Source organism: Lethenteron reissneri, chromosome 65 (assembly GCF_015708825.2).
Source record: "Lethenteron reissneri isolate LAM-NWPU_2019-01 chromosome 65, ASM1570882v1, whole genome shotgun sequence".
Lineage (NCBI taxonomy): Eukaryota > Metazoa > Chordata > Hyperoartia > Petromyzontiformes > Petromyzontidae > Lethenteron > Lethenteron reissneri.
Genome location: NC_083843.1, coordinates 13,218,291 through 13,232,008, shown reverse-complemented (window position 1 = coordinate 13,232,008; position 13,718 = coordinate 13,218,291). Strand labels below are relative to the sequence as shown.

Below are 13,718 nucleotides of genomic sequence, written 5' to 3'. Positions count from 1 at the left end.
TGCCTGCCGGAGGAGCTCACTGATGGGACTTTGCCCAGATCTTGCAAGGACTTGTGAGCTCCTCACACAATCCAGCCTGGTTAAACCCAGGATGGATCGTAGGCAGGCCAGCCTAAATGTTTCCAACCGGCGAAGATGCTCCACTAGGGGGGTCCACGTTTCGCAAGCTTAGAGAAGGGAGGGAATGACCATGGCTGAGAAGACCTGAAGCTTCGTGTGGCGCGACAGACCAGGTAGCTTCCACACAGCGTTACGCAACCGATGAAAAGATATTGCGGCTCGACTGATTCGGAGTGAGACCTCTGCTGATAAACTGGAGCCGGTCATAAGCACACTGCCCAGGTATGGGAAACTATCCACTCTCTCCACAACTGCCCCATCACCAATTGGGAGTTGTGGGGGTGGAGTGTCCGATGGTACAAAATACCCAGGCAGGTGCTTAGTTTTGGTGGGGCTGATGGTAAGGCCCCACCTCTTAGTGGCACGCTCCAGTCTTAGCAGCAGCGTCTCAAACTCCTCTTCTGAATGAGCAGCTATTACCAAATCATCGGCATACATAGCGTGGTTGACCAATAGGGAGCCATCCCTTGATCGCACCCGGGCATCGATCAGCCTCCCATTATATCTGTACCAAATGGAAATTCCCCCGGTACAGCTATTGAAGGCTTCACGAACTACGCGGTCAAAATAGATGTTAAATAATATGGGAGCCAGAGGACATCCCTGTCGCACCCCAAGGTGTACAGGGAAAGGCTCCGACTCCCGGCCACGTAGTTTTACCCGGGCCCGCTCACCATCATGAAGGTCCTTAATGATCGTGAGCAGAGGGTCAGGGACTCCGAAAGCACGAAGAACAACCCAGAGCCCAGTCTTACTGATGGTATAATAGGCCTTGACCAGGTCAATAAAGCAGAGATGTAGGTCTTTTGGGAATTCCCTACACCTCTGCTGTAGCAGACGGACAGAAAATATGGCATCTGTGCAGGACCGCCCTTTCCTGAAACCGCATTGGGGCTCCGCAAGCCTCTCCTCAGCGTGCCTAGCAAGGCGATGTTGAATAATACTTGCCAGGACCTTACCCGGCACACTGAGGAGTGAGATGCCCCTGTAGTTGTTACAATCGGTACGGTCCCCCTTCTTAAAAAGAGGGACCACCAGGGCATCCTTCCAGTCCTGCGGAACCCGTCCAGTGGTCCAGACTGTTGTTATGATGTCATATAGGGCAGTCTGTGCACAAACGCCACCCTCCCTCAGCATTTCGCTTGGGAGATCATCTCTGCCCGGTGCCTTCCCTGGTCTCAGACTCCGGATCGCCCTCAGTACTTCCTAAACAGCTGGCACCTCAGCCAGCCACTCACAGGGGATGACCTCTTCCAATATTTGAGGCACCGCAGCCTCAGCAGGGTTATCACCACTTTGTGCCATGATGTTTTCCTGGCTGAGAGAATTTCCCTCCCCCAGGACCTCACAGAAATGCTCAGCAAATCTGCAAACCTGTTCCTGGGGGTCGGAGATTGGATCACCGTTTTTTCCTCTAATGATGGTAATAGGTGTGGCGCTGCAGGTTACTTTTTTGATGGAGTTAAATAGTGATTTGTGATCACGGGCCACTGAGGCAGACTCCATCTCCTCAGCAACCCGCGACCACCAGCCTTACGGCAGCGAAGGCTGCGGTAAACCTCCTCATTCTCTGACGTGGGATGCTGTAGGCGATGAGAGTGGGCCTGTCGCTTTTTCTCAATTAACCTGAACACCTCCTCTGTCAGCCAGGGTTTCTGGGGAGGTCTGGACCGCGTACCCAAAGCAGCCATTGCAGCTGCATGAGTCACAGTCTTAAACCTCGCCCATTTACCCTCGACATCAGGTGGAGTGGGGGACGATGCCAACCCCAGCTGCAAGCGATGATGAAATTCTCGCTTGCAACTTTCATCAGCTAACTGAGACCAGGCCACTTTTGGTTGGAATGGGATCCTGGGTGTACACCCACCACCGGAGTGGAAGAAAGGCAGGCGCATCTTACAGATGACTAGTCGATGGTCAGAGGGCAGATCAGCTCCACGGTAGGTCCTGGTGTCAAGGACATGGGCTCGCATCCGCTGGTCCGTCACTATGTAGTCCAGCAGATGTTCTTGCTTGGACCCGGCATGTATCCATGATGTTGTGTGGATGCGCCGATGCCGGAAGAGCGTGTTGGTAATTACAAGCCCATGGGCTGCACAAAAATCTAGCAGCCTCCTACCGTTATTATTGAGCTGATCTGGCCCATGCCTTCCAATCACTCCAGACCAGGTGCCAGCATCATGACCAACTCGGACATTGAAGTCACCCAACAAGATGACTCTGTCCCGAGTGGCCACTTTAGCCAGCACCTGTGACAGGAGGTCATAGAAAGCGTCTGACTCATCGGCTTTGCCTGCATCCCTCCACGGATGTTCGTCTTCGGTGGGGGCATAAGTAGCCACGACCACCACTCCTCGCCTCTGGTTGATGGGAAGGCGATCCCAAAGTATCCTGGGGCTTACAGCTTCCCACACCTGACCGCCACGCTCCCACGCCCCTTCATTCTTTTGTTCAGAAGAAGAGCCACACCCTGTTGTTTGGCAGTCTCCTGCCCCGAGTAGAGGACTGTCCACCCCTCATGGTGGCAGGAGCCAGAACCGGTCCACCGGACCTCCTGAATGCCACAGAGATCCAGGCGGTACCGGTCCAGCTCCTGACAGAGGAGTGGCAGCCTCTCCTCCGCAGTGAGCGTTCGAACATTCCACGCGGCCATCCGCAATGGTTTTTTGTTGTTTCTGGAGGAGCCCCGAGGGTGAAAATTCAATCTCCTGGCTCCGCAAATGGGGTTTGGCCAGGAGACGTCAAAAAAGCCTGACCCCCCGGGGCCTCCGGCACAAGCTTATTAGTTACAGGTTCATGTTTAATTCGTAGTTTAGTGGTGGTTAATTGAAGGTGGATGGGTTACCAGCCCCTCGCACCCGTCCAGAGCCCCCGTTTAGCCACTGTGATGGTCACAGACGCCATGAGGGGAGAGGCCAATGGGCATTGGCCCTCCCCCCACAGCACTGCCCCGACGACACAACATAGACACAGAGAGAGACACAGAGAGAGACACAGAGAGACACACAGAGAGACACAGAGAGAGACACTGAGAGAGACACAGAGAGAGACACAGACACACACAGAGACACACACAGAGACACACAGAGAGAGACACAGAGAGAGACACACAGAGACACGACACACACAGAGACACACAGAGACTCACAGAGACACGACACACACACAGAGAGACACACACAGAGAGAGACACACACACAGAGACACACAACAGAGACACAGAGAGAGAGACAAACAGAGACACGACACACACAGAGACACACAGCAGAGACACAGAGAGAGACACACAGAGAGAGACACACACAGAGACACACACAGAGACACAACATAGACACAGAGAGAGACACACACAGAGACACACACAGAGAGACACACACAGAGACACACACCAGAGACACAGAGATACACACAGTGACACACAGAGAGGACACACAGAGACACAGAGAGAGAGACAGAGAGACACACAACAGAGACACACAACAGAGACACACAGAGACACAGAGAGAGACACACAGAGACACACAACAGAGACACAGAGAGAGACAAACAGAGACACGACACACACAGAGACACACAACAGAGACACACAGCAGAGACACACAGAGAGAGACACACAGAGAGAGACACACAGAGACACAACATAGACACAGAGAGAGACACACACAGAGACACACAGAGAGACACACACAGAGACACAACAGAGACACAGAGATACACACAGTGACACACAGAGAGAGACACACAGAGACACAGAGAGAGAGACACAGAGAGAGACACACAACAGAGACACACAACAGAGACACACAGAGACACACAGAGAGAGGACAGAGAGAGACACACACAGAGACACACAACAGAGACACAGAGATACACAGAGAGAGAGACACACAGAGACACAGAGACAGAGAGAGACACACACGAGACACACAACAGAGACACAGAGAGACACACAGAGAGAGACAGAGAGAGACACACACAGAGACACACACAGAGACACACACAGAGACACACAACAGAGACACACAGAGACACAGAGAGAGACACACACAGAGACACACACAGAGACACAACAGAGACACACAGAGACAGAGAGAGACAGAGAGAGACACGACACACAACAGAGACACACACAGACACACACACACAGACACACACACAGAGACACACAACAAGGAACACACACAGACACACACAGAGACACACAACAGAGACACGACACATACACAGAGACACACAACAGAGACACAGAGACACACACAGAGACACACACAGAGACACACAGAGAGAGACACACACAGAGACACAACATAGACACAGAGAGAGACACACACAGAGACACACACAGAGAGGACACACACAGAGACACACAACAGAGACACAGAGATACACACAGTGACACACAGAGAGAGACACAGAGAGAGACACACAAAGAGACACACAACAGAGACACACAGAGACACACAGAGAGAGACACACACAGAGACACACAACAGAGACACAGAGAGAGACAAACAGAGACACGACACACACACAGAGACACCCAACAGAGACCAACAGCAGAGACACACAGAGAGAGACACACAGAGAGAGACACACACAGAGACACAACATAGACACAGATAGAGACACACACAGAGACACCACAGAGAGACACACACAGAGACACACAACAGAGACACAGAGATACACACGTGACACAGAGAGAGACACACAGAGACACAGAGAGAGAGACACAGAGAAAGACACACAACAGAGACACACAGAGACACACAGAGAGAGACACAGAGAGAGACACACACAGAGACACACAACAGAGACACGAGATACACACAGAGACACACAGAGACACAGAGAGAGACAGAGAGAGACACACACAGAGACACCAACAGAGGACCAGAGAGACACACAGAGAAGACAGAGAGAGACACACACAGAGACAACACACAGAGACACACACAGAGACACACAACAGAGACACACAGAGACACAGAGAGAGACAGAGAGAGACACACACAGAGACACACACAGAGACACACAGAGACACACAACAGAGACACACAGAGACACAGAGAGAGACACGACACACAACAGAGACACACACAGAGACACACACACAGACACACACACAGAGACACACAACAGAGACACACACAGAGACACACACAAGACACACAACAGAGACACGACACATACCAGAGACACACAACAGAGACACACACAGAGACACACAGAGACACACACAGAGATACACACACAGAGACACACACAGAGACACACAACAGAGACACGACACATACACAGAGACACACAACAAGAGACACACACAGAGACACACAGAGACACACAGAGACACACACAGAGACACGACACATACACAGAGACACAACAGAGACACACACAGAGACACACAGAGACCCAACGCCTCTGTGTCGAGAGAGAGGGGGGGGTTTGCTGCAGCAGAGACATTGTTAGCTGTCAATGACACCCCCCCCCTCACACGTGACCCCCCCCCCCCCTCGCGTGTGACCCCCCCCCTCGCACGTGATACCCCCCCTCACACGTGACCCCCCTCCCTCACATGTGATACCCCCCCCCCCCCGCTGACGTGACGTCACGCGGCCACGTGGGAGCCAGGAAGTGGTCACGTGGTTGGCTTTGCTGCTGCTGCCGCCATCCTTGATCTGTGGTGAGACGTTCGTTTTGTGGTTGTTGTGGTTGTTGTTGTGGGGGTGGTAGTTGTTGTTGTGGTTGTTGTGGTGTTGTTGTTTACCAGGTACAGCCGCGCTGCTTCTTTGTTTCGTAGGGGGGACGTCGAGTGAGTTGCACAGCTGTGGAGTCGATGTCCACGTGGTATCGTGAGCACGTGGCAACAGCAGCAGCCGCAGCTTGTGTGTGTCAAGGCCACGGGAGGGCTGCTGGTTCTTGCTGGAATTCTCACGACTGATGACGATTGCTTGTGTTGTGAGCATTTTTATTTTACCTTTTTAAATCCTTTATATTAAGTTCACTTGCTTGCGCGCTTACTTACGACCGTGCAAATCTTTCGGTCGTTTTTTAACCCTCTTCCCGTGATCCAATCGAGCTGACATGTTGCACACAGACTCGTTGTGCGAGACAACTTTTTAGGAAAATGTTTTTTTCATATTTAATTTAAAATAGCAATGTGATAAAAATGAAACTTATTACTCAAGAAAAACAGAATGAATAATAAAATAAAACCGATGCCACGCATATAAAGGATTTATAGTGAAAAACTTTGTTTTTACGGGTTAATTTTTTTCAAATTTTCTTGCTGTGGATTTCACACCTGATGATGATTGCTTGTGTTGCAGTCGAAACGCCGTGAGAATTTTAATCGGATCGCTAATGGCTCTGATGATGACAGTTGCTGTGAGAGTTGTATTTACCTAGCTACAATGCCATTGGTCAGTCTAGTGAATGGGCGGCACAGATGCTAATGCAACAGCAATGCCATTTCGAGGGTGTGGAATTCATCCTGTTATGTACGAAACTTGAGAACCCTAGCTACATACAATATCTGCTGCAAGTTTAATAGGGCTGAACATTGAAAATGTCTAAGTGTACAATGATTGCGATTACCATGTCTCTATAGTCGTGGTTGAAGAGACATGTAATGTTTTTAAACTATTTTATCTTTTCCTGTAATTTCTTGAAATTCTCTTTTGGCTGGTTAAGTAAAGACATGCCTTACAATGGCTGCCCATAAAAAAATTGTTTTCATGCATTTGTTTTCTGAGCCATTTGTTTTAGTGGCCAGGTACTGGGCCGATTCTGCTGTGAGACCCGAGTGTGTGCTTCGCCGGGGAGAGATGTAAAAATGTAGGTGAAGAATGAAATAAAAATTAATTTAAATAAAAGAATAAAAATCACGACGTTTTCGGAAGCAACACAAGCTTCCGTCTTCAGGTGAAACTGTCACCGCAAAATATCTGTTTCACCTGAAGACGGAAGCTTGTGTTGCTTCCGAAACGTTGTGATTTTTCTATTTTTCTTGGTTCTTTCGGTCAAGTCGTCACGTAGAAGGGAAGTAATAAAATAATAAAAATAATAAATAATTTTCACGACGTTTCGGCCACAACGCAAGCAGCCGTCCTCAGGTGAAACAGGTCTGTCGAGGAGACAGCGTCTGAATGAAACAGCACACGAGCTTGGAGCATATATATAAGCTGGGTTGGGAGGGGGGGGAAAGGGCGCTTCGACAAAATAATTTGCATATCAAGAGGAATTTAGCATATTCATGGGAAATGCAGGAATGTGATTAGTACTACTTATGCCCGTGCATTATGCAGGATTAGCAGCATCAAAGGGAGGGGATATGGGAAATGCAGGTAAGTGAATAGTACTACTTATGCCCGTGCATTATGCAGGATTTGTGATTTATGCAGGATTTGTGATTTTTATTCTTTTATTTTAATTTCATTTTTACCTACACGGTGACTGTACCGAGTATGAATCCTTGCAGTCGCGAAAGCTTCAAATCTCCAAGATATCAAAATGGACGAGCAGTGCATGCATCAGGACGGTGAGGAGCTGCAGCAGCAGCAGCAGTCTCCAAACAATCGGAAGGCTCCTTCACTCACCATGCAGAATGCAGCTCAGTCTGTGCAGCAGTATCCTCCTGCCTTGGCAGAGGCAGCAACCCAGACTTGTCAGTCTCCACAGGCTCAGCCAGTTGAGCACACCCCACAAGTGCCTAAGGTGTCCACTTCTGGCAGCAGTCAGCGAGCGAGTGGAGAGGCGGCTTCTGATACGAACTCCCAAGGTGATCACTTTGACTGCCCCTTGTTCACACACACGTGCTGTCTAGCTATTAAGACACATTTGAGGTTTTTGTAAATTATATAATTTCACTAATAGGGGTTTTCCCCTTTTTTCTGGCAACAAAACTGACACCTTTTGCAAGGAATAATGCTTACATTAACCACAATACTTGCAGTCAAATGCAAACAAAAACAATACTCTGATAATTTATGCATTGTTTTTGAAACTGATTGGTCCACACCAGAGACAGCTTTCTTTAGAGCCTCGTCTCATATGGTTTTCGACCAGATGACGCCAAGTATTGTGGTTAATGTAAGTATGATTCCTTGCAAAAGGTGTCAGTTTTGTTGCCAGAAAAAAGGTGAAAACCCCTATGAGTATATTTTGGTACTGGCAAAGGAGGTCCATGATGACGCCTTTTGGCGTCATCTGGTCGAACACCATATGAGACTAGGCTCTAAAGAAAGCTGTCTCTGGTGTGGACCAATCAGTTTCAAAGACAATGCATAAATTATCAGAGTATTGTTTTTTGTTTGCATTTGACTGCAAGTATTGTGGTTAATGTAAGTATGATTCCTTGCAAAAGGTATCAGTTTTGTTGCCAGAAAAAAGGTGAAAACCCCTATTAGTATATTTTGGTACTGGCAAAGGAGGTCCCATGATGACATCATTTCAATGTATTATTCTGAAAGAAATTGTCCCTGCGTGTACTCGCCTTACCTGTCCGCTTTTGCCACTTAACCAAATCCTCAGGCTGCGTGAAAGTGGTGCACGACATGCTGATGACTGCAAGCAACTGTGGCAGCAATTGGCCATCCGACCAAGAAGACATATTTCGCCTCCTGGTAAGTTACCTGCTTTCGTTTAAATTCCTCGCAATCACATGTCACAATAAGCATTTCATGTTTGAAAGAATTTGCTCTGCGGTCTGTATGTATGTAGGTGCATGGGAGAGAACATTTTGAAATATTAAAGAAAATCAAGGAAAACCTGGAGCTAATCCGAACGCTGCCCACGGATGCCAATGTGTTGCGCAACCTGCAGCAACAACAGTACGTGAACACGAAATAGACAATCGTTGCTCTTGCGAGAGAAGTTCCCGATTGCTGCTGTAATTAAATGGTAGCAACAGAAGGGAAGTAATAAAATGATAAAAATAATAAAATAATTCTCACGACGTTTCGGCCACAACGCAAGCAGCCGTCCTCAGGTGAAGAACAGGTCTGTCGAGGCGACAGCGTCTGAATGAAACAGCACACGCGCTTGGAGCATGTATATACGCTGGGTTGGAAGGGGGGGGAAGGGCGCCTTGACAAAATAATTTGCACATCAAGAGGGTTAATTTTTTGGGTTTTTTCTCCCTCCCAGATACGTGACGGAATTGCGTGGCAGGCCGTCCAACCTCAGCCGACACGGCAGCGAGTGTTCACAGGAAGTCTTGGCCGGCAGCCAGGGACCCTCCAGTGCGGGCGAAGGTTCCTATCAGGTGACGCAAGCTCTCCCTGCTCGGCGCAGCACATTTCTCTGTACGGAACGTGGCGGCACGCGGTAGAATTGAAAGACGTGACATAATTTGCCACAAAGTGATACGCACTCTTCTTGGTTCTTTCGGTAAAGTCGCCACGTAGAAGGGAAGTAATAAAATAATAAAAATAAACACGATAAAATACAATTCTCACGACGTTTCGGCCACACGCAAGCAGCCGTCCTCAGGTGAAGAACAGGTCTGTCAGACGCTGTCTTTCCGACACACCTGTTCTCCACCTGAAGACGGCTGCTTGCGTTGTGGCCGAAACGTCGTTAGAATTATTTTATGATTTTTATTATTTTATTACTTCCCTTCTACGTGATGACTTTACCGAAAGAACCAAGAGGATGAATTCAATATTACTCGTATATGTGTTGAGGTGTAAATGGTTTTATTGCGAATGCTCATCCACTGGTTGCAGGCGTTGCACAGGATGTTGTGACGGGTGAAGCGAGTGGATCCAATGGTCCCCCACGGCCACCGGACGGAGACAACCCACGGGCCCGGCTTGGAACCCTGCCGGACAGCGGCAAGCCTGGCAACGCTCTTTACAAGTAAGTGCCCTTTAGGTGCATCATCGTCGCCACCTTTGAACATCGTCGTCATTTTTTGATTTAAAGCTTTCGTGACTGCAGGGATTCATCTTCTTGGTTTTTTCGGTAAAGTCACCACGTAGAAGGGAAGTAATAGAATAATAAAAATAAACATAATAAAATAATATAATAATATATTAAAATAATATAATAATGTTGCTTTCCTTCTACGTGACTTTACCGAAAGAAGCAAGAAGATCGTCATCATTCACGCTCTGAAAAAAATTACAAATAAATGAAAGGGATTCTTTGCTGAAATAACCTTTTCTACTCTGAGACATCTCTTTTAGCGGTGGCAAAATATAGTAGTAGGTTTTTACCCTTTTAAACTGGTACAAAACTGACACCTTTACACAAGGCATCATACACCTTGAGACATCTCCTTTACCAGTGGCAAATATAGTGATAGGTTTTTACCCTTTCAACTGGTACAAAACTGACACCTTTATACAAGGCATCATACACCTTGAGACATCTCTTTTAGCAGTGGCAAAAATATAGTGATAGGTTTTTACCCTTTCAACTGGTACAAAAACTGACACCTTTATACAAGGCATCATGTTTGCAATGACCACAACGCAAGTAGTCAAAAATGCCAACAAAAAGAAGCAACTCTGATAATGATAATATGCACTGTACTACTAAACCTTTTCTACTGTTGCGTCTGCACGCTCCATTCTTTTCATGATGTATCACTGCTTTATTTAAATGGCTTATCCTTGACGTATTCTACACTGCAACATCTTCCCTAGTCACTGGGTAGGTGGGTCGGTATCGGCCTCGGATATTCTGATGAGCACTCTACACTGCATTAGATATTTTTAGTTGACTTGCAGTGTTTATAACACTCCTTTATTATATACGAGTCTGGGTTCTTCAAGTGTTTAGTTTGATCGGTGTATACTCGACTACAATACTTAAGTCGGTGGGTGAATTAAAACAAAGCAAAGTTCATCTTCTTGGTTCTTTCGGTAAAGTCACGTATAAGGGAAGTAATAAAATAATAAAAATAAAACATAATAATATAATAATATAATATACATGATAAAATAATTCTCACGACGTTTCAGCCACAACGCAAGCAGCCGTAACGTCGTGAGAATTATTTTATTATGTTTTATTTTTATTATTTTATTATGTTTATTTTATTACTTCCCTTCTACGAGACTTTACCGATAGAACCAAGAAGATGAATCCCTGCAGTCACGAAAGCTTTAAATCGAAAAGCAAAGTTCGTAATGCAGTTTGGGCTGATTTTTGCACTTGGATTTCCAATAAAAAAAAGTCATTATTTTCCATAGGGATATACAGTACAAGCAATGTAAGTGTTGCTTCACATGTTATTTCTAATCGCAATGTTTACGGAGTAAAAATGTGCAAGTTAATGTAATTCAGCCGTACAAAGTACTTTTCGTGCTTCTTGTATTTGGTATTAACATTTTGGAGCCTTGTGTGTGTGTTGTTTTTTGTGTCTCAGCTTCCTGAAACAAATAGACTGCTTGGAGTTTTTGGAGAATTTCACTTCACGTGGATTGTCGAGTGTCCAACAGCTGATGAACGTCACTCTGCAGGCAAGTTCCTACGGACGCTTTCACGCAAACTACGCGTGTTTTTTAACGAATACAGGATTGGGATTTATTTCTAAGTTTTTCTGCAACATAAAAAAATGCACAAAGAAGCTTGGAGAAGATGGAAGGTTGGAATTAAACTTGTAAAGAGTTAATGCGTGTGTAGGTGAGGGTGAGTGGTGAGGGTGAGTGGTGAGGGTGAGTGGTGAGCGTGAGTGGTGAGGGAGAGGGGTGAGTGGTGAGGGAGAGGGGTGAGCGTGAGTGCTGAGTGGTGAGGGTGAGTGGTGAGGGTGAGTGGTGAGTAGTGAGGATTGTAGTGCCACAAGAGGGGGCTCTGGGACCCTAGGCAGAGAAGCCCTTGGCGGCAGGCGCTAGGATCCCAGGCACCCCAGACAGCTAAGCCCCTTGGTGCCACCAGGGGGGGGGCTGTGTGTGCTCTGTGGGATACCTGGGGGCGCACACAACCCCACCCCTCGTGGGCACGAGGCATAAAAGGGCAGCTCCCTGGCCGATCAGGGCCAGTCGCAGGTCAAGACCCGCCAGCCAGCCAGCTTAGGACCCTGTACCCCCTCGTCCCGCTTGTCCTTGTAAGGGCCGGGACGCTGTGAGGGCCAGTGGTGGGACTCTGGGACTCCCGGCTCTACGTCCTTGTGAGGGCGAGTTCCGAGGAAGCCAGAGTCCAGACCCGCACCTTGGCTGGGTCGGACCTTGGCTGGGTCGGGTCAGGTAGCCTCCCCTAGGGGGATTGTAGCCGGAGGACCCCAGAGCATAGCCAGAGTAGTGTACCTAGGCAGTGTACCTAGGCTGTGTACCTAGGCTGTGTACCTAGGCTGTCTACCTAGGCTGTGTATCTAGGCTGTGTACCTAGGCTGTGTCGCTAGGCTGTGTACCTAGACTGTCTACCTAGGCTGTGTACCTAGGCTGTGTACCTAGGCTGTAACAGAGTATCAGGACTGTTGGAGTGTTGTATTGTAATAAAGAAGTTACCTCTACAAGTGTCTCCGGAACCCATTACACGTGGATACCGAAACATGCAAATAAGAAACATTGACAACTGCAAAAAAGTAGATGGGCTTCGGCAAGGGAACATCACTGGACTGCATTGGAGTGGCATCCAAAGTAGAGCACACATCACCAAGAGGATGACCACCACAGAGATTCGAGTTGTGAGATTAGTTCGTGTGTAGTTGATAGATGGATCGTCACATAGCTCGAGTGAGGAGGCTGAGGAGTCCTGATCCAGTAGTGGGTACAAATAAAACACATTCCTCCTGCGGAGGGAGCGGGTAGGAACGTTGGGTTGCTCGGTCAATGGCCAACTGTGAGGGCCGGGCACAAGCCGTCGTGAGTAGGTTAAACGTTGAGTTTTATAAGGGCACCACGGGGTGACCAGCCCCTCCCCACCCAGCCCCACCCCACCCTCCCCACCCAGCCCCTCCCCACCCTCCCCTCCCCACCCAGCCCCTCCCCACCCTCCCCTCCCCACCCAGCCCCACCCCTCCCATTTTTGGATGCACGATGGACAGACACAATCATCCCCTGTGGGCTGGTGGAACCAGGTGGTTCCTACCGGTAATACCGACTGATTTTGTACATTAATTGCTCTGAGGAATACACGTCGTCAGAAATTTGAAGAATGTTGTATCGTACACTATGGGAACCTCATTTGCCAGTAAAAATATCATAATTGTTTTTTTACCCTTCTATCTGGCAACAAAATTGACACCTTTTTACAAGGAGTCATGTTTGTATAGACCACAATACTTGTCTCGGGTGTGGACCAATCAACTTCAGGGACAGTGCATACATTATCAGAGTTATGTCTTTTGTTTGTATTATGACTGCAAGGTATTGCGGTCTATGCAAACATGACTCCTTGTAAAAAGGTGTCAGTTTTGTTGCCAGATAGAAGGGTAAAAAGCCAATTATCAATGTTGTATCGCTGAACACAAGTTGGTGTGTGTGTGTGTGCATATTTTTTGTATTTCGCTGGATTTTAGGACTTGGATGAACTGGGAGTCCCAGAAGCCAAAAAGCGACTGCTATTGAGTGGAATCGAAGAGCATGGCGTGTCCACCACGATCTCCAGCGAGACGACGCTGCAGCGCTCGTCCAGTGAAGAGACAG

At 47.9% G+C, this 13,718-nt stretch overlaps 1 protein-coding gene across 1 annotated transcript; it reads left to right on the top strand.

Annotated features, from left to right (window-relative positions):
• Positions 1 to 5,935: 5,935 nt before the first annotated feature.
• LOC133359483 (uncharacterized) lies at positions 5,936 to 9,454 on the top strand. The gene is made up of 5 exons (XM_061577899.1): positions 5,936 to 6,078; positions 7,589 to 7,903; positions 8,656 to 8,747; positions 8,845 to 8,954; positions 9,271 to 9,454. The coding sequence occupies exons 2-5, from the start codon at positions 7,636 to 7,638 to the stop codon at positions 9,452 to 9,454; spliced, it is 654 nt and encodes a 217-aa protein (XP_061433883.1). The 5' UTR covers positions 5,936 to 6,078; positions 7,589 to 7,635.
• The last annotated feature ends 4,264 nt before the right edge of the window (positions 9,455 to 13,718 follow it).

Bases quoted from the DNA above. Each gene is read 5' to 3' on its own strand.
- LOC133359483 (XM_061577899.1), top strand. From the start codon at position 7,636: ATGGACGAGCAGTGCATGCATCAGGACGGTGAGGAGCTGCAGCAGCAG. The intron at 7,904-8,655 runs GTGATCACTTTG...CCAAATCCTCAG, and splicing joins TTCTGATACGAACTCCCAAG to GCTGCGTGAAAGTGGTGCAC. The intron at 8,748-8,844 runs GTAAGTTACCTG...GTATGTATGTAG, and splicing joins AAGACATATTTCGCCTCCTG to GTGCATGGGAGAGAACATTT.